Genomic DNA, 22,229 nt, shown 5'->3' with positions numbered 1-22,229 from the left:
TACTACTTATCTTATTAAGAAAATTGTCAAGCCAATACAATATAGGTAATTAATCGTTATAATAATTCCCCATTATAAAATAGCAAGTAGAGATATTTCGTTGAGCAAAATTTGGGTGGTAGGGGTCTCAATGTAATTAGCTACTTTGCTAACACCCGGTGTATTTACCTACTAATAGGTACCTGGTAGGTAGTTATTACTTACTAGTAACCTTACTGTGGTCGCATTCAAATAATTAGGTGGTTAGCAAATTCCATTCAAATCGAGCTATCCTGATTTTATTTGAGTATTTTGCGTGTACTATATAACCAAGTATTTCTGGACCCGACTTCAAAATATTGCCACAACCAAACCGTTAAAACACTTTAAATTTAGGATATATATAAAATTGTATTAGGTCGTCTTAGAAATTTAATCTTAGAATATATAATTGTGGGAATTAATACAGGCTGTTAAAATCTTCGCGCGTTGACCCGTTATAGCACCTGATAAATTTAGCGACATCAGCTTACCTGGCCGCGATTAGAGATTACGGAGACAAGCCAGGTGGTGGCCGAGATTCAGCATGGCTCTAGACATGACAAGGCTGGATACAGCCGAAGAACCAGAACGTCAATAACAAGCTGGAACCTAAGATCAATATCCCTGGTTGGTAGATTCGCGGGGTATCTAGTGGAGCTCTATCATAAATGGCAACACGTTGAACTTTATAAACCCCGTTTATCTGTGGATTCTCGTTACCCCTATCCTTCTCATTCCCGCTTGCTATTATATCTCCCATCAGCATGTGCTTTTGCCTTTGCCTGATAGATAGTCTTTCCGAATTGCCAAGTATGGTAAACGCTTCCCGACCTCTTGCCAGTATATACCAAGCTCTAGTATACATTTCCATCAAAATCCCTATTAACTTTTTCTTAATCGGGTTTCTTTGCTAGAAATTAGAATATCTTTCCCATCTGCGTTGTAGAAGTAGTACTGCACTTGCCCCTTCTTCTCTTTCTTCATAGTATCTACTAGTAGCACCTCTTGGAGGTTACTAAAATATTCACCAATCTAGGCATTCTCTAGGTAATCATTCACCTCGCTCTGGTTAAATGTTTTCATAACAATTATACTTCTCCTCAATTAGGCTCTTCAATGCCGGTACCTAGCTCTACTACCTAGATACTAAAGATATTTAGTGTAATCCTTAGCATTCTATCCACACGCTACACAACAAGTTCTTAAACCGGTAGTTTGTTTATGGCGAGATACACTCTATTCTCTTAGCTATTTGGTTCGTCCGCTATTCGCACCAATATTCCTCTCTAACTAGAAGCCACTTCTCAGAAAACCGACAACCAATCTAAAAGCGCAACTACCACACCATACCTCGGGTATACGGGCCTCCTGGAGGCATAAAGACTGCCACCAACTGATACACTCTAAACCTTCCAGTACTCCTCAAGTGTAATTTGCTCTCTCTTAACCCACTTGATAAAATGCCTACCTTCAAGTTCAAGAAAGGACCTAGAACCCTGGGGCCGCTCAATCAACTTCTTGCTTCCATCAGCCTCCACATAACACCTACTCGCCATTCCGTCAATGTTGATCGTCTCGCCGCTATCTTCGCCCCGGATCACAATCTTTAGTTCCTGCAGTAGGAGGCGCTCGTTGTAATAGGCGCGGTTGTAGCGGGCATGGTGGGCATGCTTCTCCACTAACATGCCTGCGTTTTCCTTGCCGTCAGGAATGACACAGAATCCTTTGAGGCTTTCAACGGGAGGTGGTGCAAATGGATTAGCAGCAGCCTCGTTGGTTTGCTCGTTTTCGTTCTCTGGTTGCTGATTGGGAGCTGATTCTAGATCTGCCAGTCTCAATCTAAGTAATTCGATAGTTCGTGTTTGCCTCTCAATAGTAACTTGTTGCTCTTTGATTGTGTCGGCTTGTTGAGCGGAGTGCCGCCCGTAGTCGCCCAGCACTTTATTGAGTTCACGTGCCGAGTTTTCCTGGTCATTGACTACCTTATTGATCACCTCGTTAACTCGAGCTTGGATGTCGGTTAATGGCTCGTCTCCGATGGTGTTATCAGCTGCTTCTTCACCAAGGATTGTGGTTGAGCCTGGTCGTCGACGTCGAGATCTCTCTGGATATCTAGTTGCAGTTTCCTCGGTTTCAGCTAGGCCAACATGTTAGCATCATATTCCATATCTCCTTGAACCTCCTAATTTCATTGAGTAGATGCCTTATTAGGACCCGGAGCCCATGTAGTACATAAGCAAAGTTTTATCGCTTAGGGAACTAAAAGTTCCAAACAGGCAGGCTGATTAGACTATCCTAGTCTGCAGCTCTTTTGGACTACTTGAGACACTTGCTCAAAGTATAATTATATCGCCTCATAGTGACAAATTAGGAAGTCCGTTCCCTTAGGAAAAGGGAAGAATATGGAGTTGGCTGTGAACAAAATATATGGTTAACTGGCATCTAAACAAGCAACGCTTACCTTCACCATTAACTGTCTCCTTGAGCAACGATCTAATATATGCCCGGGTTGTGCGCTCATTGGATTTGATGAACTTGCTGTCAAGCTCAACCTGTTCATACCTAATAGCGGTACCGGAGAACAGAACCTGACTCATCTCTGATTCCTCCTCATGGACACGAAACCAAATCTGATTTTCTTGCCTCAAGTATGCATAAACTGGAATGCGGTTGTCCATCCTGCAAACCCCGACTTGTAATTCAGTAGCCTCAGGTCCGGTTTTGGCGACTTCGGGTTCTTTGGTGTTGGGTCGGGCTGTCTCTGTCGGGGTTTCATCGACTTCGGTTTCCATGTCGGGCTCGTGGGCACCCTCAGGCGGGTCAAGGAATGTCTTGATAAGTTCATACTTCTTCTCTGGGTCAGATGGTTCGGCGTCAGCGTAGCCTTTGAAGATGTTTGGATCCAGTTTAATTTTGTTAAGAGGGACACTTCCATTCTCTGAAGAAAACCGTCTCCAGCCTCGGAGGATATCCAAGGGCAGAGTCCTATCTCGGACCACTGTCATGCAGATGGTGCCGTTGTCGCTCTTCTCCGCTATAACTGGGATGCGAGGATCGTCAATGTGGCTGCCTATGGTGACTTTATCCCATGCCTTCTTTGGGTTCACCACTTCCGCCTTGACATCAAACCTGACCTTCTTCCTGGGGGTTTCTCCGCTACCATCAGCATCGTTAGAATCTTCAACTCCATAGATCGAGTCTCCGCGATCCGAGTGGCGGCGCCGTGCCCTCTTCTCAACAACTGCGTTGATGGGGGAGTCGCCGGTAAGGGTGGCTTCTGAGAGTAATGATGACTCGCTGGGGCCCATGTGGGGGTGCTGTTTGCTGTCGGGGGTAGGTGCATTATTGTTCTGAGACATAGTTGATTGACATGGATCTGATGGGCTTGGTCGTGCCGGGATATCAGCAGAGGCACTGGGTAGATCGTCGCATTAGTATCAACACATTCACAGCTTAGAAAAGCTGAGTTGATAAGGTAGCATCTGTGACGCTATCAATAGCCCAGCCGGGTGCTCCTGCCACTTCATCTCTCGACCTGAATGGAATACCAAAAGCTGTAGGCTAGAGGGAGATGAGGAGGGATGCGATACTAGAGATAGAAACTCACACTTGGTTTTCCTGACCCATAGCGAAATATGCGGACGACGACCAGATTCTAAAGCTTTATCATGAAATATAGAGAAGTAGCGAGTAGCAGACAAGGCTTGAGGAGTACTAGGATTGCATGATCCTCGGGGGCTGAAAGCTGATGAGACGCGTTGTGGTGGGATGAGTCGAAGTGAGGCCGTCTTGTTCTTGGAGAGGCGGTTGTTGACGAGAGAAGTTGAAAGCCGATGTAAACAACCTTTAAAAAGGTTACGCGAAGGCCCAACTCACTATATTACACGCATGTACGCGGCAATCACCTCGAGGATTCAAAGCCAACGCGCCGGCCCTATTCAACAGGCACTTTATGGATTCAAGCCCACAAGGTTAAAGGTAAGGAGAGGTGAATATTTAAGCAACTCCCACGGGGAAGGGCAATAAATACGACGTTTTGATAGCATCAAAGTAGAGGTAGTCTACTCAAAGATCTTGCAAGTGAATTGCTATATAGCACTTAGTAATACACCGAAGGCGCGTCGCCACCCAAGCCCTTGACTTGTAAACAAGATGAACTGTATGTGTCAGTAGTGAATTTATAAAGGCCATTAAACAAACATTTCCCTCTAACATTACATATATCAGGCAGAGAACAAGGACTGGCCTGTGCACCTCTGAGATCACTTCACTATTCCCATGTGTTGTGGAGCCTATTAAGAACAGGAGCAGGAGCCCTGGGTAGGAGATTAAAAATCTGATAAAGCGCAGAGCTATCTTTACTGCTAATACATGAGGACTCTGCTTTCTTGCGAGCTTCAATCTCTCTCGTTCACAAATTCTAAGCTATAAAAGCCAACACAAACAACCGACCCATTTTGGAAGCAAGCTTTAAGCAATGCAATGATTGATACAATAACGCCAGCCAAGAGACAATGTTGAATAAAGCAAAAGGGCCACCACTAAGTTTTACATGCACGCACGTGCAACAATAAGAGATAGCCAGCTCGTGAATTAGACCTCGCTCAAATGAGCAGACCCTTTCGGCACCACAGTCTCATAATCCGATCAGAAAAAGGACGGTTTGGTCAACACTCTGTACTCGACGTAATCCTCGCCATCGATGGTTAATATCTGGGCGGCGCTGACAAGTTTTCCTTGGAAAGGGCCGGTCTGCTTTCTCTCGTACTTGATGCCGTTATGGTACTTGACTTCATCCGAAGAGCTGGCGCTGGAGCCTGACGCCTTTGGGAATGTCGCGTTTTGTTGAGCGATCCAGACTTTGTTGAGTTTCTTGAGATTGTTCTTCAGTTCCATTTGCGCAGTCTCTTGTATGGCGGCTTCGGCCATAGCAACCTCCTTGCGAGTCTTTTCATGCTGTCTTTCCATCGCATGATTCTTTTCCTTCCTAGCCTTCTCCGATGCGGCTTCGGCTTCGGCTTGTTGGCGAGCTTGGTTCTTTTGCTCCGCTCGAGAACTATGGCGAGTTTCCATTTCTGCGGGGGCGGCCCGAGGTTGGTATTCGTGTCCGTTGCTCAGACCTTCTGAAGCAACGACTACCTTGGCTTGTTCGACAGCCTTGAGTTCGTTCGCCTTGCGCTCCTTTTCCGATTCTCTGTGCTCCAGATCTCGTTGGCGGAGGCGACAGTATTCCTTAACTTCTGGTCGTGTCAATCCAAGAAGGTGAGACTCGAAGACAACTTTATCGTAGTGGAGCCAAAGCGCTCCCGCACCAACTGGGAAGTTGCCATCGACGTAGCGACCATCTCGCGTAACCCGCTGAACCTTGACACGAAAGCAATCTGTGCCGCTAAGAACCCCAAATACAGCATGTTTATCTTCCACGCGAGGCTCGTCCGAATCTGCCCAATAACCCAAGAGAACACCATGCGGCTTTCCTTCACTGAACGGTGAAGCCTTGGGGGTTTGGATATTTGCGGCATTGACCGCCTGAAAACTCGGCGTCTTGTGCAGAGTTTGGCGAGGAAGTGATTGGCGAGGCCCCGGTTGTCGCCCAGTGGTGGTTGGCCGATGGACGACTGGTTTGCTGCCAGGCGAAGCTGCCTGGTCTGCAGCAATCTGCTTAGCTTTGAGAACGGCCTGCATATCAGCTTCGTGGCGCTGTTCAGTGGTGGCCTCCGGCTTGGCCTCCGATCGAAGTTTAACATATTCCTTGACTTCGGCTGAACTGAGCCCTTGGAGATGCACATCAAAAATAATCCGCGGGAAGGTGACCCAGCATCCTCCAGCACCCATGGGGATATTCCCGATAAGTTCTTCACCTCTTCGATTCATGCCATAAATCCTAGTCCGAAGCCGATCGTGAATGTCAATAAAGCCGTAGATCACGTGCTTCTCTTCATCGACGGACTCGCTGGAGTCGCGCCATACACCAATGATAACGCCGCGGACCTTTGGCTGCACCTTTGATCGTTTGAGGAGGGGCTCCTCATTTGGACTGCCTCGAAGCTTGTCGAAGCTCAAGTCATCTAAGTTGTAATTAATGGACGCACGCTTTCTCTTGTGATAAGGCGTCACGACATCCTCGTCCTCGTCCTCATCGTGGTTGAGCAGAATGGCGGACGAGTCGGCAAGTTCCAGGGACGGCGCATCGACAATAATGCCCTTATCAGGATCCTCACGAATGGGGGTGTTCCTAGCGGAGGCGGAAATCCTGCAAAATTCCAAATCAATTTGATTAGCGGGATGCTTGAGGTTTCAAAGCTAGAGCTTAGTAACAAAAAAGCAAGTGCAGTGAGTGGGAGTGCGAGTGGCAGTGGCAGTGTCCGGCTTGCAACACGTGTCAAGGGAACGCGACCCGCGAAAGGGGGAAAAAATCAAACATGGACAGTGACACATCGCGGGTATCATGGAAAATGACTGAGAGGGCGCGACGGGTATTGTGTAACAAAAAGTGATTGGAATAGAAATATGAATAGTTGGTCGCTTATGCGTTGCGCGTCGGATGTGTGGCCGCCCATCGCTATGCAAGGCGCAGGTATGGTGGCAAGGGCGCGAAGAAGAGGGAAAAAAAGAGACATGTTGGGAATTGGAAACACAGAGACACGCAATATTCGACTTTGATTTGCCGGGGCCAAGAGCGCGATTGGCAAACATGCGAAAGCCGCGTTGGTTGAGAACAAGTAGAGGAAAAGTAGTAGGTGCTGCGGGAAAAAAAGGCAGAATGCAGTTGCACGCCAGCAAGCAAGCAAACCAAGTAAAATAGATGAATGAGGAGAATACGTACGGGCTTCTAAGTTCAGCGGGGGTGTGATGGTCAAATGCGTCGATTTCCATGCTCTCAGTACTCCTGCTGGTCAAGGACCCGGAGCTGGACTCGGGTGGTGGGCCGTCCATTGATCAGCAACGCGCCGAGGTGTCCGGGAAAAGGAGCGTTGTCAGGTGTAGGTAGGTTGGGGAGTTGAGGGTTGAAGGTTGCGGATTGTGTTGTGTTGAGGGATGTAAGTAGAGAGAGAGAGAAAGAGAGAGAGAGAGGGCGAAAAGAGAGAGAAGTAAGTCAAGGAGGGAAGAAGTGAAGGAGTGAAGGAGAGCGAGAAGGGATGTGTCGGTGGGAAGAAGCGCAGCAGCAGCAGCCAGCAGCGCAGTCAGTGGCAGCGAGCGCAGAACGTACAAGACTCGCAAGTCGAAGCGAGTCAATTAAATCAATTAACAGCGTGCTGATTATTAGACAGGTGCCCGTACGGGGAAAAGTGCTAGCGCCCATTCATCCTCCTCATCCAGCATCCAGACAAGTAACGGGTAACAAGCAAATTCGCGGGTTACAGCCCGGCATTAATCACTTTTTAGAGTGATGAGGTGACCTGGGCAGAGGATGTAGTATCTACATAGTGCCCATAATACCATAGTACCATAGTACCAATAATAATACCAAGCAAGCACCACGCCCCGACGGCTTTGCGGGTTGGTTGCAGGCAGAGTGCAGAGTCGCAGGCACAGAACGGCAGAACTGGCTATTTTCAATTTAGATGAACACAATGCACCTCTTGGTAATTCGCTGTTTGTCAAGCTGCAGCTTGCCGGCTGCCTTGGCCCTCGCCGTCTCGCCCCTCTGTTACCCTATTCTATCTGCTCTACTCTGCTCGATCCTACTAAACCCCCGACTCCTGAACCGCTACTCCTGAACTCCTGATTTCTGAGCCATCCAAGGTCCCAAGCCAAGCCGCAACCTAGCCAGGCGTAAGGGCGAGGAGCGTGCTCTTATGGAGTCATAAACTCTAGCGCTCTCGTCTTAGAACTTGTGACACAATAACTCAAGCCCGTTAATCTAAATCCAACGCAGAGCCACGATTTTCCTGTCCCAGACCAGACACACGCGGCACTACTCGAGCAAAAATGTATTAGGTGGCTATCTGCGACCTCTCCCTCGCCCTCGCCCTCCACGCCCTCGCCCTCGTCCACGCCCACCACCGCCTCGCTTATTGCCACCAGTGCTACCTTGATCAAACCTTTCGCACAATCTCTCTTCTCCAAAGGCGGTTTCGCCAAGCCGCAAATAGCTAATAACTCCTTGATCAACCACCGCTAAAACCACATTTCGCCAACCATGTCTTAGACGCTGGTACATCTTGGACGGGCCAACCAAATCTGAACTAGGCGGGTCCCAAGGTGTGCTATCCAGCAAAGACGCCATCTGTGTAAATGATGGCACAAAACTAGCCCGCGCATCGGTAATCGCGATGCGAAAGTCAGCCGGTCCTGGGTTTGTTTTGGCAAAGTTGGGGATATTCGTGGGTTTCCACAGATGGAAAACTACACGATATGGATCTTCTGCCGGCGGTGCGGGATTTTCCGGTGCAGCTGATGGCTTGTGTCGCGGAATAATGGCGATTTGTCGGTAGATCTCGTCGTAAGACCGGTACATTCCAGGTTTCACCAATGGCCCAAATGGTTGGCGCTTGACCTCTGATGCGACAAAAAGCCAGCTAAAGAGCCAATTGAAGGGACTTGAGCCCCCACGATGCCTGGCAACCTGCGTCTTTTCCTGTTGCGGGTCCGATTCTGGCGCTCTCGTAACAACATACCCATTTCTCTTGAGGTTTGCATAGACGGTATACCTCTCCAAGCTAACCTTCCCTCTCTCCCCATCATTGCCCACCAAAAGCGCATAAGCAGCTTGAAGACTCATTGGTACCCCTTCATCCACTTCATCCTCACCGTCCAACTTTTGGCTATCTTCGTTTTCTTCTTCGCCGATTATAGCTGTGAGTGATGATCGTGTCGGCCACCATAAGTCAAGGTTTCCCCTCTCGACCAAATAGAGCGCTTCTTCTGGCAGCAACCATAGACTTGGCCGTTTCTGGCCCAATGAAGACTTTCCCATAGTTCTGAAGTGAGGCCCCTTTGAGGACTCAACAACGACAATGTGGTCATCATCTAAGCCTTTTCTCCACCCCTCCGGTATAACGTCGTCCCTCCTCAAGCCCTCTTCGCCATAGTAGAAACCCCTTATATATCCCTTCGGAGGGTGGATTCTTGTATAGGACAAGGCATCGTGCATCGCCTGTCTGCTAACCTCGAGAATACCATCTTGGTGCTTGGTGCCGTGAGGCTCGAAGTCCTTTTCCCCTCGTTTGGGGAGTTGACCTGACTTCGTGTTTAATGCTGCAAGCAAGCGGAAATCTTGGGTTTCGTCGCTAGGATCGTTGTCTTCGAAGGACTGGGAATGCAGCGAGGTAACGGGCGCATCTTCATCTATGTCCGCCATCGTTGAGGTTGAATGGTGTAAAGACTTGCCAGGTTTGGAATAAAAGTTTCGTGGTGGCTGCACATGTTCCCAGCCTCGTGCATCAGGCTCGCAATTACTTATTAAAGAGTCACACAACACGATCTAGAGGAGGAAGGGAATTTCACGTGCAAAATATCGTACCAAATAAAACAGTAAGATCGAAGTTTACTATATTTTCCATAACACCATATGCAACTCATTCCTGAACTTTTCTATTTTACATCAACAATCTTCTAATTGCGTTGCTTTCCATCTCGCTGAAACCAGCGCTAGCGCGGGGTGTCTGTAGCAAAGCGACAATCGACTGGAGCGTGTCTCAACTCTTCCTCCTTGCAACAACACCTCCCCAACCGCCATCCAACTTTTTAATTGACAGTAATTAAATCCACCTACAAGGCTTATTACACGCCTTTAAAACATCCCTCCTATAGTCGTTCTTCTTAATAAACATACACACAGTAATACCTTAGGTAACAATGCAACTAATCCCTGCCGCTAGCCTCAGCACACCAACAACCTCGAACTGAAACCAAATTTCCAAGCGCTTACTGACTTGCTATTTTCTCACATCCGCAGTCCGATAAATATGGAAAACATCCCTATAATATGCATATACGAGCAACTTAGTTGGTTTACTAACCAATAGCGCACCAACTATTAAATATAGCCAAGTCTCCATTACTTACTTAACAACCTAGGTACCTAGGTACCTATCTTGTGATCCCAAACCTTAAGAATCAAAAAGAGGACAAAAATAATCAGACGGGATATTACCCCCCGAGCTCCCCCCATTTTAGTAAAACCCTCAAATCCAGACTTTCTCAAGAGTGCCCTAAAGGGATTATCCGATTGGACGGGTGGAGATAATTTTACTGTTTCGGCCTTCAGCCCTGTCAAGCTAATGGCTTTATCGAGGGTTCAGCTTTAGACTTATTTCAGCTCGTGGCTTTTCCAAGGCGCACTCAACACGACGAGGCTTTCAAGCCTCAAACGGCCAAATCAGGGTCTCGATGTCTCAAAATGGCAGAGGCATATTTGTTCTCATTTCATTATTGTTTCAAAAAGATGCCGTAGTTCCACCCAGCCCATCTTAACTACACGCGCTCTTATAAAGACACAGTCATCCTATCATGACGATAAACCATATACACATGAAGAGTAAGCTCAAAGGGCAAAAGTTATGTCCCCCCATCTCCAAATATACCATCCCAAACTCCGTAAAAATGCAGACACGAGGTAAATAAGATATCCATCCATCTCCTGGACGCGCCGTTCATGTTCAATAAACCTCGCCGAGGCTTTGTACCCCGGTTCTGAACGCCAACCCCATCGCCATGTTGCCTTACTTCCCTGTAGTGCAAACTTGGAATCGACCTCTGCTCCCTCGATGTGCATATTGCACCTATCGTCTTGAGCATTTCATCAGGATGAAATAGTTTGCCCGTGGTCAAGATCCCATGCTGTGCCAGTTGGGTCAATCTTAAAATCTCAAGACCCTTTGTCGCCCTCCTTATAGGATAGCGTATACCCGCAGAGCCCACCTTCATCATCAACAGAGAGCTTAAACAATACCGGGATATAGCCTCTCATCATTCGATGACCATTTTTCGCTGTCCGCCAACCATCGCCCATCCCAGAGCCTGTAGAGCATCTCTGTCATTTGCACGAATTATCGTACAGGCTGGCAGCATCGGATTATGAGGATCAACATGAAAAGCATCCTTCGCGGCTTGCTCGATAGCGTCCATTTCCTCCTTGCAGTCCTGCTGGTCAAGCGGACAGACCACGATCGGTTGCCGTAAGGTTATGTCTCTCGCTGCAGACATGTGTGCCTGCGAGCTATTAGCCAAAACCTAATGTTTGTAAAAATAATAATTACCTTGATTATTAGAAAAAATTCAATTTTATAAAGAGTTGCTGAAGTGGTGAACGAGTTGACCGAGTACATGGGAAACCCGGCCTTCCCACGACGTATAATACCGTCTGCGTCTCGCAGTTCCTTGGACGGGAACACAAGACCCAGATTTGTAAAGTATCCCGCTTCAGGTAGCTTAACCCCAACATTTTGAGTGTGTTTTGCTATTCGATTGACCTTTTTCGTGGGCTCGTCGCCTTCTGGATTATATGTTATTTCCTCCTCTATCCCAATTGTAATTTTTTGTATCACGATCTTCTTCGCTTTATTTAACCAGTCGGGGTTTGGCGATATTTTTATGTAGACGCTCACTGGATCAAGCGGGCCGTAGGACCATCGCGGTAACGATATGCCCAACGTAACTAGATGATCTGCCGTCTTCTCCGCCGCTTCAGGTCGATTATACATCCCGAAGGTCGACAGGGTATCGTATCTTTGTATAGGTACTGGAAACGCAAACTTCTTTTGGTCCTGCCCTTGCTGGACTGTCACTACCAGCTCATAGTACGTCTCCGCCGTCCGACTCGGGAGTTGTAATGATGCAGGAGGTATCCGTCGATTACTCTCTTGCCCCCCTCTTCCAAACGGTATGAACAAAACAAATGGCAGGTCCATTAAAACGACGCTCTCAGACTCTTTTCCTGACGGGCATCTGAACAATAACAACTCCTTCCCGACAACATCGGTGGTCTCCCTCCGAGGGGTCCCCAAGTGTTTCTTCGCGATTGACTCGGCCGAAGGGTGTATCGTTTCTCGTCTTTGTAAACATATTCTCACGAGGGATATCGAGACGGGCGCAGAGATACCAGTAAGGGGTCTAATCTCAACCTTGCCCTCTATCCTCGGCTGCGCGCACAACGATATCAGCAAACAAACGCAGGTCAGCCATTGTAGTACAAGCAGGCTTACCAGGCTCGCCGATATTCCCGGATATCCCACAAGGAAGTTACTGTTTGGCGGCCCCGAGACTCTGACAAACGCAGCCATGTCGTCTCGGGCTCACAACGGCGCAACCGCGCGGTCTGCGCGCAGATGATGGCGGTGTTGACAGGCAATATGAAAGGCTCCTAGATTGACAGTTCATATGGGGTGCGGCGCGTGGGGAACAGCCCTGAGCTGTGAACAAGCAGCAAGGTCGTGGTCGAGGAAGAGGGAGCTCGTCGTCACCATATAAGCAAGGCTCCCATTCAGCTGCAGCTGCAGCTGTGGATGTTGACGGCAGCGGCTACTACAGTAATACCTGCAAATATGATCCACTAGTAGACTGTCGGGAAAAGATGCCGTCTCAATGAATTCGTCGGGGAACGGCAGAGCTCGCGGATGGGAATTTGATTAAACTTTGCGCGCGTGGAGAGACGATATTGATTCTGCGGTTCAGCGCATATCTCGAGATGGTCGATGTCCGTTCGATGTTGCTCTAGTCGGCTCGTCAAAGCGATAAACACAGACCCCGCGTTTAATAAGCTTATTACAACAGGAATGCACGAGACGGCGTGCAAGTAGCGCACACATGGGAAGCTTTGACAGCCCAGAGACCGTCCCGTGTGCGAATCTCAGCCTTGCGCTCCTTCTGTGACCTCATCTCATACGAACGATGTTGGAGGCGCAAATCGTCCCTCTTCACGATGTCCGTCACTCTACACACCAATCTCGGTGACATTAAGATCGAGGTCTTCTGCGAGAGTGTCCCCAAGACCGCAGAGGTACGTTGCATGATTCTGCAAGCCCAAGTAAAACCTTGAAACATCATAAAATCTAACATTGCCTCAGAACTTCCTTGCGCTATGCGCCTCCGGCTTTTATGATGGCTCTGCCTTCCACCGCCTGATCCCACATTTTATGGTCCAAACGGGGGCTCCTCCATCACAACCAAAAGGCGGCTCCTCAATCTGGGGAGAGCCCTTTGAGGACGAGATCCGCCCAGCGCTTCGACATAATGCCCGAGGGATCGTCAGCATGGCGAACAAGGGTCCTGCGACGAATGGAAGCCAGTTCTTCATCTGCCTCGATAAGGCACCGCATCTGGATGGCAAGAACACGGTATTTGGACATGTGATTGGGGATGACGGGTTGGCGACATTGAGCAAAATAGAGAGTGTCGAGGTGGATAAGAAGAATAGACCGAAGGAGGAACTCAAGATAGAATCGGTCACAATTCATGCGAATCCTTTGGCTGGTTGACAACCTGCTATGTTGCAAATAGAGGTTGAATGGAACTTGTATATCAAAAAGGCATGCTATGTGATGGAAGACCCAAGTAGCGTTGTCGTATATACTACGTATATCGTGGCCGAGTTGAGAATAGCCACCGACAGCATTGACTTATAAGGCTAAGAAAATAGACAAGAGGTGTGATGCTATGGCATCCAGAAATGATGCGGCATTAAGGCCGTTGGAGAGTCCGAGTCCGAGTAAGTGTCGCTGTCTTGTTTATTTTATACTATTTCGAAAATTTAATATCCTTAGCTTGAACTCACCGTATTAATTGATCAATCCCTCATCACGTTTCTAATCTTACCTCGTATTTTCTGTTGCAGACTAGGAATGATACGGACCGAGGAGGGCTATAGCCCGCCACTGGGTATGGAAGCTCTTGGGGAAAAGGATGGGGATGGGGGGAGCTTCGGAATGAGGCGGCCCAAAAGGTAGGTAGAGCGATAGCTATGATAGACATTTAACACATCCAGCGATGGATTACGACGCTATTATCGTGGCCGACGTGTCGCAGCTTGATTTTAGGTGTTGTAGTTTTGTGGAAGAAGAGAGCGGAGATTGAAAGATATAAGTTCATGTAGGACGCGATATGAGGCAAAATAGAGATATTTGCTATTGATATAACTCAACCTACTGTACGGAGTAGGTAGTTGCGAAAAAGTATAAAAAGGATCCTCACAGTGCTCTCCAGTCCTTGCAGTATTCTCCAGCCCTTGCAGTGTTTTCCAGTCTTCGCAGTGCTCTCTAGTGCTCTTAGTACTTAGTATATGTAAAGAACGCCCTTCATCTTCATACATCGACATCCCAAGGGCCTTCAAACATCGTATTGGGACTCGTGCAGTCCTAGAGGCAGGCTACTTATCTTTTGCCTTTAGGTGCTCTCTCCTTAATTGTCCGAGGCAGGGAAGTATCTGGTGTCAGGTCTTGCGAAACAACACGACTTGGCTGACTTTCAGCTTCCTTTACCGGAGCAGGGGTATAACGGCTTGATGGATGGTAGCTCTCCATCTCGGATTGCTGCAAGGGCACTATGTCATTAATAGCCGAAAGTGTCCTCTCTTTATGAGACAGCATCTATTTATCGTATATACTCCTAGTAAACTTGTATACTGTCTACTTTTCCTTGCCGTCTGGCTGCGCAAAGCAAGCTTCGCGGATCAGATAGTGGTAGTATTTGACCTTGTACCCGCCGATTATAGGATAGTGGCTCTAGATTCTCACTGTCCGGTGATCCAGAGAGAGCGAGAAAGCTAGGATTTCCCGATGTAGCTCATTTTGGCACTTTACCAAGGTAAATAGCTCTACAACAGTCCTTACTGCTATCGTGATACTATGAGCATTATGTCGGTCTGTAATGTCGAGAGCTGTAGTACCGCGCCTGGCTTCGCACGTTACAAACGGGAAGTATATATAGTGCGTGGCTATAAAGTAAGACATAGATCGAATGCCAATAAAGGGGTCAAGTTTTTCGAGCTAATCGTCTAGAAACGCCTCCGGACTAAATCCCACAGAATGGCCCGGGTTGTGGACGGGGCAGAGCTAGAGGGATAGAATGCTCCAGCCGTCGTTAAAGCTCTCGACCGGAGTCTTAAGGTCCACAGGGCCTTCGTGCAACGCCTTAACTTAAAACATTGAACATAAGCTGAGTGTCGAAGTATTATAATATTCCTGGTTCCGCTTTATATAATAACCCCCAAGGCAGGTAGACTGACCCTCAAGGCATGTCCAATTCCATCCTGTACCAACAGTTATATATATTGTGCATTGTGCGGCCATTATCATTAGACCCAAACTCCTCATGAACATGCCTAGCCGGGAAAATGAAGCCAATAGCATGCCTACAAGCCTGCTTCACTTGAAAATACTGTATCTTAAGAAGAAGGTAGCCTGTTCTATCGAATCGGGCGACTATGCTGTCCCATTCCTAAGCCGATTATTTCAAAAATTATAGGGTTAATTTCAACAGCCAGCCAAGCAATCCCTACACGAATTAGCGTTTGTTCAATAGTGCTCTGATTGTGCATTCCTTACCAGTATAGACAACAAGTTTGGTAACAACCTCAACATCATATCTGACGCGAGGTTTCTCTAGTCTGGAGAACAATTCCTTTTCTCCCATCTCCTGCTCCTGCCCAACAAAAATGATAGGGTCCTCATCAGGATTGTCATCTTCATCACCTGGTGGGGGCGTTGAGGGCGTGACTGTAACACGACCTTGGCCCATCATCTGCTCATATGACGAGACCCTAGATTGCGGCGGGGTCGGAAGATTCCCCGCGGTGTTGACGCCCAATGATGATGATATTCCAGATACCTGCTGGGTCGAACCGTCTTTATCAACGTCGTCACACGTTGCCACGCCATTTGATCGGCCTGCTATCAAAGATGGTGGCGATTTAGATCTCGAGCCTGATGGATATGTCAAGCTATCTCTTCGTCTCTTTTCCCGATATGCCAAAGTTTCATAAGCATCAGCAGCAGATTGGGGCCCCACAGATACCGAACGGCCACGCCCGGGATGCCGTATCGATGTGAGGAGAGTCGGCAGATCCGAAACCGACGGCATAACATTATCAACTTTTAATCGCGAGGGTATGTCCTTGTATTCGGAAGCGGGCATAAAGAACTTCCGAGGCAAGATGAAGCCGTATTGTTCGATGATTCGGAATAGACGCGGCAAAAATTTGAGCAACGCCGGTTTCATTATTTCCCTCCATGCAAAGATCACAAGGACTCCAACTACAATGCGCGTAATTGCCGTTAACCAACCCATATGTTCGAGGTCAAAGGGCACAGTTGCTGGAACGGGGATGTTCCACGCCCAGTCGCCTGATGCATAATGCCAGCCTCCACATTCAATCCCGATCATAACTCCAGCGAAAGCAACGCTATCGTCGAAACAAGGGCAATCATCAGCTGGTTCGGGGTGTATGCGGATCAGGATGATAATAATAAGAGCAACTGTGGCCGGGGCTACCCAAGTGCCACCGTGAAGCCATTTATCAATATTCGGACCATAGATGCACTCGACAGCAGATATCGCAGCTCCAATGATGCTCCCTACAATAACATCGAGGAATCCATGCATTCCGCAGTAGAGACGCCCGAGGACGATCGAGAACGCATACGAGTAGCTCAGCGCCTCCAGCATAAGCTTTGTGGAGGCTTTCAACTGGCAATCGGGAGAGTGTAAGCTAAACAAGGCGTACACAGCAACTGACACCGCATTTGCTGAATGTGTAGAAGGGAAGCCGTATTCTAGAGAATGCGACCCTGTCATAGTAATACGCTGTAGGGGCGGGGAGAGGGGGCGCGGTAGAGAGAAAAGGTCCTTGAGGAAGCCGGTGAAGAACACGCCAGAAGCCAGAATATGAACCATTCTACGGCTTGTCAGCCGTAACCCAGAGCAGGAACAGGAAACTTCATTACCCTCTACCCAAGGACGTATATCCGCACCAAAAAAGTATGGGAAGCGCAACCATGAAGGACGTATGGGTACCGAGATTCGCAGTAATTGCAAAGTAGGAATCGAGGGCCGGTGATCTCATCTTGTCTTGCATCCATGCCAGATATGGCGTCTCCCATCGGATCAAGGGCAGTAGACTCTGTCGAAGAGCATATCGCCAGGGAGGAAGCTTGCGCTTGTCTAGAGAACGAACTCAGCATATTTCCAGACATTGCAGTGCCCCAACAATTCGACTAGTATCCCAGCAAAAAGCAACGTTGGGAGTCTCTGTAGAGACCGAGGAACGCTCCTCCAGAGTTACAAACAAGCGATGATGACCGCATGGCGGGGGATTGCGACTGCGACAACTCGGCTTTGCGCCATCCAGTCTCCCAACCGCAAACTTGCAAGTTCTAAATGCTATGCTTACAGTGATCCAAACTCCGCAGCCCAGCATCAGGCACGTCATCCGATTTATCGGCCACTATCGTAGATGGCGGGGCATTGGGGGGTTTCTCCAGCTCAGGGCCAGAGTCGCTCGGCGTTGGAAACATGGACGCATCCGGCGCGCAGCATACGTAGTATATAGGCAGGTATATAGATAGCAGCGGTCACGCGGGGGACGGCGCCGGGGAATAATTGAAATTGAAAAGCCCAATGGATGTGAAGGAGAGACAATGGACTTTGAGATCTCAAGGCTAGAGAGCACAAGTAGGTAGTTCGTAGGATGGAGACGGAGACGGAGATTGAGGATGAAAACTAAGCCGTTGTCGATCCGCCTCGGTTGGCTGTCGGTGGCGGAGCTTGATGGTCGCTGTCGCGCGGTGCTAGGGAGTACGGGGTAACGCGCGGAGCTTGGCGGGCAGGGAGGTGTTGGTGGTCTCCGTGACAACGGATTGTTTACTTGTCTCCTGAGCGTCTAGCTGTCTCCCTGGGCCCCTCCTCGCTCTTCATGACGGAAACCTCCTGAAGATTATCTGCATTCTCAACACAAGACAAACCAAGACAGAGCCCACCCTTTGAATTATCCGAACCATCAAATTCCTTAATCGAGGGTCTCCGGTTGCATAGTTGAAATATTTCCCCGCTTCCTGATATTTGCAGCGCTGCGCACCACTGCTCGACCGGCCAAGCGCCAATTCAACAGTCAAAGAGGGCGATACAATGTCAGCGCAATACCAACAGAGGGATTATTACAACCGGCGGTCAGACATATCGGAAAACTATGAAGCCCCACGGAGAAAAGCATCACGCCGCGACCAGAGCGCAAGATCCAGCGAAGGCACTGTAAGCACAATGATGAGCTCCTCGACAGGTCGAGAGTCGGCCGCAACGCATGTCACTGAGGGACCGGCCTACTCTAAGAAGATTGTCGTTGTCGGAGATGGTGGATGCGGGAAGACATGTCTGTTGATAAGCTACAGTCAAGGTTATTTCCCAGAGGTATGATTGCAAGTCCATTGAATCCCCAACCTCACTCTAACACATTTTCCAGAAATACGTACCAACAGTCTTCGAGAACTACATCACCTATCCAACACATCCTGCGAGCGGCAAGACCCTCGAGCTGGCTCTTTGGGATACGGCAGGTCAGGAAGAATATGATCGTCTTCGACCACTGTCATACCCCGAGACCGATCTCCTTTTCGTCTGCTTTGCTATCGACTGCCCCAACTCACTTGAGAACGTCATGGATAAGGTGAGCCATTCTCTTCTCCACCGGAACATGAACTAGGGCTAACGTTGTTTTCAGTGGTACCCAGAAGTTCTTCATTTCTGCCCGTACACTCCTCTCGTTCTTGTCGGTCTCAAGTCAGACCTCCGAACAAAACGAACATGCATCGACCTCCTTAAGACTCAGGGACTAACACCAGTGACCCAAGAACAAGGAATGGGGGTTGCTCAAAAGATGGGGGCGCGATACATGGAGTGCAGCAGCAAGGAAATGACTGGTGTAGAAGAGATATTTGCGGACGCCATCAACCTGGTCGTCCAGAATGACCGAAGTAACCAGCAACAACAACCTCAACAAGGGGGTCCAACTCAACCGGGCGGAGTGAGGAAGAAGAAACGAAACTGCAGATTCCTCTAATGACCTCCGCCATGACTTGATATGACCATCGACATGACCAATGACAACATAACGCGGAGTTCTAACAAATGCTTGGATAAGGCTAAAGATATTTGCAATAGCAGATACGGCCTTGGCTACAAAGCATGTTGATAGAGCTCATACGTTGCTTTCTGGATTCGGATTCGGACTTCCTTTCATTTTCTGGTTTGCTCTGTTGAGTACTTAATAGGGATTTGTGCCGGTAAGCGCACGGCCACGGAGGGTTTTCTTATGTATCATGACCATTCCTGTAGCAATAAAAATACTACATCATCCAAGCTGTACTCGATCATTCTTTTTGATGCATGTCAAAACGGGGGTATCTGATCCCAAACGCCATCACCAGTGTCCTCGTAGACCTAATCGCCTTCGATACGGCCTCATCGGGTTCCATGCTCAGGCAATTCTGTCTCCTCTTCCTCTTCCACTTCCTCCTTTTGCCCCTCCCCGCCATTCCCATCTGTCTCGACATCCGGATCCTTAGCCATCACATTCTCAAATGTCGACCATAGTGCTTCCACAGAGCTGAATTCGTTGCCAACCTATACATATCATCTTTTATCAGCTTGCCGCCGATTCATACATACATTCCATTTTATAAAGTTCAAACTCACCGCAATAACCCCCTCTAGCGATCGGTTCAATTTATTAATATTTGCAAGTACATGTTCAAAACTCTGCATAGGCTAATTATTATTAAATGTCCGTGACTGTGCGGGCTGGGAGAGGCAGAAGGGGTATCTTCAGCGTACAATGCCAATATCTTGCAGCAATAACTCGCGCTGCTGCTCGAAAAACGACTTCTCTCCAGTTGCGGCTGGCTGCGCACTCGTGGAGGAGGCCGATGGGCGCGTGGTGGTTGACATTGTTACATAGAACTGTGGGATGAATAGTTGTTTCGTGTCGGGAGACGCGTTTAGAGGGGTTCCGTTTAAAGTGGGCAGTGGGTCAGATGGTTCGATAGTAGGCGCAGGAGATCAGCTATGACCGAGGCCAAGCACTTGACAGCACCACAAGACAACATCATCCCACCCCGTACATATATAGAGAGAGATGCAGCCCACCTCTGGTAACGACATAGCGTTTAAGTTTACATCTCCGGCAACCTGATGCGCACATCTACTCTGGATTCAAGAGGAAAATACTCAGAAGTGGCCTTAATCTAATTCATCATATCACATCAAGCCAGCCACCAACAGCGCCTACAGCCTTCAAGGCTCATATATCATATTCCACTCAACACACCCCGTATTTCATGTCCAGCTTCGCCGCGCTCTCAACCACAGCCGTTGACAAGCTTGTGGATAAACACTTCGACAAGGTACCCGATAAATACTTGTACAAAGAGACATACGACCCCCGGAAACTAGGCCAGAATAGAAGGAAACGCTCAAGTTCAACATCCAGTTCCAACTCGGAACATATGGCCGACGGAGGCAGCAGAATGATCAGAATGCAGGACAACGAATCCCGGGGGGATGTCCGATCTATGGATTACGACGATGGTCCAGGCTATCAAGATTCCAACCACTACAGTCAAGGTCAGGCTCGGGATCAGGATCAGAGATACCCAAAAACTGCATACCCGTACTATGCAGGGCCAACTCCTCCCACCGCGCAACGCTCCTTCGATGATCATCACGACCCTTACGATGACGCACGCGGAAGACAGCGCTACCCCTTAGGCGGGGAATTAGAACTCTACAATGACCGACAACCCTCGGGCCTAGTCCGCCGTCGCAGCTTCTCGTCGTCCCCCCACCGCCGGTACAGGAGCCCAGAAGGGAGGCCACACAGTAGTCACAGACACGCCGACGGGACGAGGCATCGTCATCGATCTCGACATCGGCCCCGCGACGCCTTCACGACCAGTAAGGCCGGGTACGCGGGCGGTGCTCTCGCAGCTGTTGCCGCGGGATGGGCGACGCACACGGCTCTCCAAGCGCATGGGAAGTCCACGGGAAAGGACAAGAACATCGATCGCGTCCTGACTGTCGTAGGCGCAGCCGTCGGAGGATTAGCGGGCAACTCGCTGGTGGATTATTTGGAAGACGGCAACAAGGATACGAGGGATGACCAGGAAAGGTGGGAGGATAAATTTGGGCATGGGAGAAGGAGGGATAGGAGTGAGAGTCGGGGAAGGGATCGAGGAAGGAGGAGAAGCTATGATGATGACCGCGATTATCGATGATGAAGTACGAGCTATGCATGCAACGGGTATAGACCCCCGTGCGTACGAATCTGGAACTGCCCTCCTTGAGGAGCCACGAATAATGAGCAATAATGAAGCAAACTTATACCCTATGCAAGGGGACGGATAGGAAACCCGTAGAATAATGAGATATCGGAGGTTTTTACTTACAATGACTGTTACAACTCTCAAATAAACCCTGTCTGCCCTTTTTCGAATGTGTGATTGCCAGCTCGGGTTACCACAAATCGAAATACTAACATGAAAAAAGGAACTAGCAATTCCTTGTAGAAGCTGGCGGAATAGAAACACAGATTAATACCACAACGATTGGGAACCTGAATAGGGGGGGATAAGTTATATCTTCTATTCATATACATCTCCTATCTCCTATCTGCCTGCCATCTGCAAGTATTCACATATCCTCCGCCTATTGTCTCCTTCGCTCCCACGCTATCAACCACCATCAAAATTCAACCGCGACTTTCATACGGGATCTCTTCATCTCATCTATATAAAAAAAAGGCGATCCTCCACCCCGGGGAAAGAATTAGAAAAATATCTCTCGCCATTAACGTCATTTCAAATTATCTTTTTTGCGTGCGTAAAAAAGGGGGGGCCAAGCGCCGCAAACACCAGCGAATAAAGGGAGGTGGTATCTCGTTAAAATAAAGCAGCGTAGAAAGGAAAAAAAGATGGGTGAAACATGACAATCTTGTGATCGGAAATGTCCCGCCATAGGTCCATATTGCCCATCTGTTTGGTAGGTACATCTTGTGAAAGTATAGTATGTGCTGGGAAGTAGAACAGAAGGGTATAATCGAAAAAAATCGTGTAAAGTCGTATGAAATGACGCTGCGCTAGCAAGAGGGGTGGTAGGGTCGCGGCGGGGTCCGGTTGGCTCAAATTTATCCCCTCGGAGACCAGTGGCCAAGTACGAAAATGGAGGAGCGGCAGTTGGAAAGTCGAAAATGCGATGGATAGCACAAGGGAAGGGAAGAGCTT

The 22,229-nt window shown here is 48.6% G+C and overlaps 9 protein-coding genes across 9 annotated transcripts; 3 read left to right on the top strand and 6 right to left on the bottom strand.

Moving 5' to 3' along the window:
- Positions 1-1,424: 1,424 nt before the first annotated feature.
- Positions 1,425-3,648, bottom strand: BP5553_04695 (uncharacterized protein; the record flags this gene model as incomplete). The annotated part of the gene is made up of 3 exons (XM_032013318.1): positions 1,425-2,158; positions 2,483-3,435; positions 3,629-3,648. The coding sequence occupies 3 exons, from the start codon at positions 3,646-3,648 to the stop codon at positions 1,425-1,427; spliced, it is 1,707 nt and encodes a 568-aa protein (XP_031869918.1).
- A 1,020-nt stretch (positions 3,649-4,668) lies between these two features.
- Positions 4,669-6,957, bottom strand: BP5553_04694 (Uncharacterized protein; the record flags this gene model as incomplete). Its single annotated transcript, XM_032013317.1, has 2 exons — positions 4,669-6,274; positions 6,848-6,957. 2 exons carry the CDS (start codon positions 6,955-6,957, stop codon positions 4,669-4,671), a joined length of 1,716 nt encoding a protein of 571 aa, XP_031869917.1.
- A 1,009-nt stretch (positions 6,958-7,966) lies between these two features.
- On the bottom strand, positions 7,967-9,325 carry BP5553_04693 (Uncharacterized protein; the record flags this gene model as incomplete). The annotated part of the gene is made up of 1 exon (XM_032013316.1): positions 7,967-9,325. One exon carries the CDS (start codon positions 9,323-9,325, stop codon positions 7,967-7,969), a length of 1,359 nt encoding a protein of 452 aa, XP_031869916.1.
- Positions 9,326-10,935: 1,610 nt separating this feature from the next.
- Positions 10,936-12,248, bottom strand: BP5553_04692 (putative arrestin protein; the record flags this gene model as incomplete). The annotated part of the gene is made up of 3 exons (XM_032013315.1): positions 10,936-11,178; positions 11,226-12,107; positions 12,171-12,248. The coding sequence occupies 3 exons, from the start codon at positions 12,246-12,248 to the stop codon at positions 10,936-10,938; spliced, it is 1,203 nt and encodes a 400-aa protein (XP_031869915.1).
- A 638-nt stretch (positions 12,249-12,886) lies between these two features.
- BP5553_04691 (Peptidyl-prolyl cis-trans isomerase) lies at positions 12,887-13,442 on the top strand (the record flags this gene model as incomplete). The annotated part of the gene is made up of 2 exons (XM_032013314.1): positions 12,887-12,964; positions 13,032-13,442. 2 exons carry the CDS (start codon positions 12,887-12,889, stop codon positions 13,440-13,442), a joined length of 489 nt encoding a protein of 162 aa, XP_031869914.1.
- Positions 13,443-15,367: 1,925 nt separating this feature from the next.
- BP5553_04690 (Sphingosine-1-phosphate phosphohydrolase-like protein) lies at positions 15,368-17,474 on the bottom strand (the record flags this gene model as incomplete). The annotated part of the gene is made up of 4 exons (XM_032013313.1): positions 15,368-15,456; positions 15,507-16,855; positions 16,905-17,121; positions 17,351-17,474. The coding sequence occupies 4 exons, from the start codon at positions 17,472-17,474 to the stop codon at positions 15,368-15,370; spliced, it is 1,779 nt and encodes a 592-aa protein (XP_031869913.1).
- Positions 17,475-18,084: 610 nt separating this feature from the next.
- Positions 18,085-19,012, top strand: BP5553_04689 (Ras family protein; the record flags this gene model as incomplete). Its single annotated transcript, XM_032013312.1, has 3 exons — positions 18,085-18,363; positions 18,416-18,619; positions 18,674-19,012. 3 exons carry the CDS (start codon positions 18,085-18,087, stop codon positions 19,010-19,012), a joined length of 822 nt encoding a protein of 273 aa, XP_031869912.1.
- Positions 19,013-19,413: 401 nt separating this feature from the next.
- Positions 19,414-19,899, bottom strand: BP5553_04688 (Uncharacterized protein; the record flags this gene model as incomplete). The annotated part of the gene is made up of 3 exons (XM_032013311.1): positions 19,414-19,575; positions 19,648-19,719; positions 19,786-19,899. The coding sequence occupies 3 exons, from the start codon at positions 19,897-19,899 to the stop codon at positions 19,414-19,416; spliced, it is 348 nt and encodes a 115-aa protein (XP_031869911.1).
- A 389-nt stretch (positions 19,900-20,288) lies between these two features.
- Positions 20,289-21,224, top strand: BP5553_04687 (uncharacterized protein; the record flags this gene model as incomplete). Its single annotated transcript, XM_032013310.1, has 1 exon — positions 20,289-21,224. One exon carries the CDS (start codon positions 20,289-20,291, stop codon positions 21,222-21,224), a length of 936 nt encoding a protein of 311 aa, XP_031869910.1.
- Positions 21,225-22,229: the final 1,005 nt, after the last annotated feature.

This window comes from Venustampulla echinocandica (assembly GCF_003357145.1).
Source record: "Venustampulla echinocandica strain BP 5553 chromosome Unknown scaffold_2, whole genome shotgun sequence".
In the NCBI taxonomy this organism is placed as follows: domain Eukaryota; kingdom Fungi; phylum Ascomycota; class Leotiomycetes; order Helotiales; family Pleuroascaceae; genus Venustampulla; species Venustampulla echinocandica.
The sequence above is the reverse complement of the archived record's forward strand: the minus strand, read 5'-3'. Positions and strand labels throughout refer to the sequence as shown.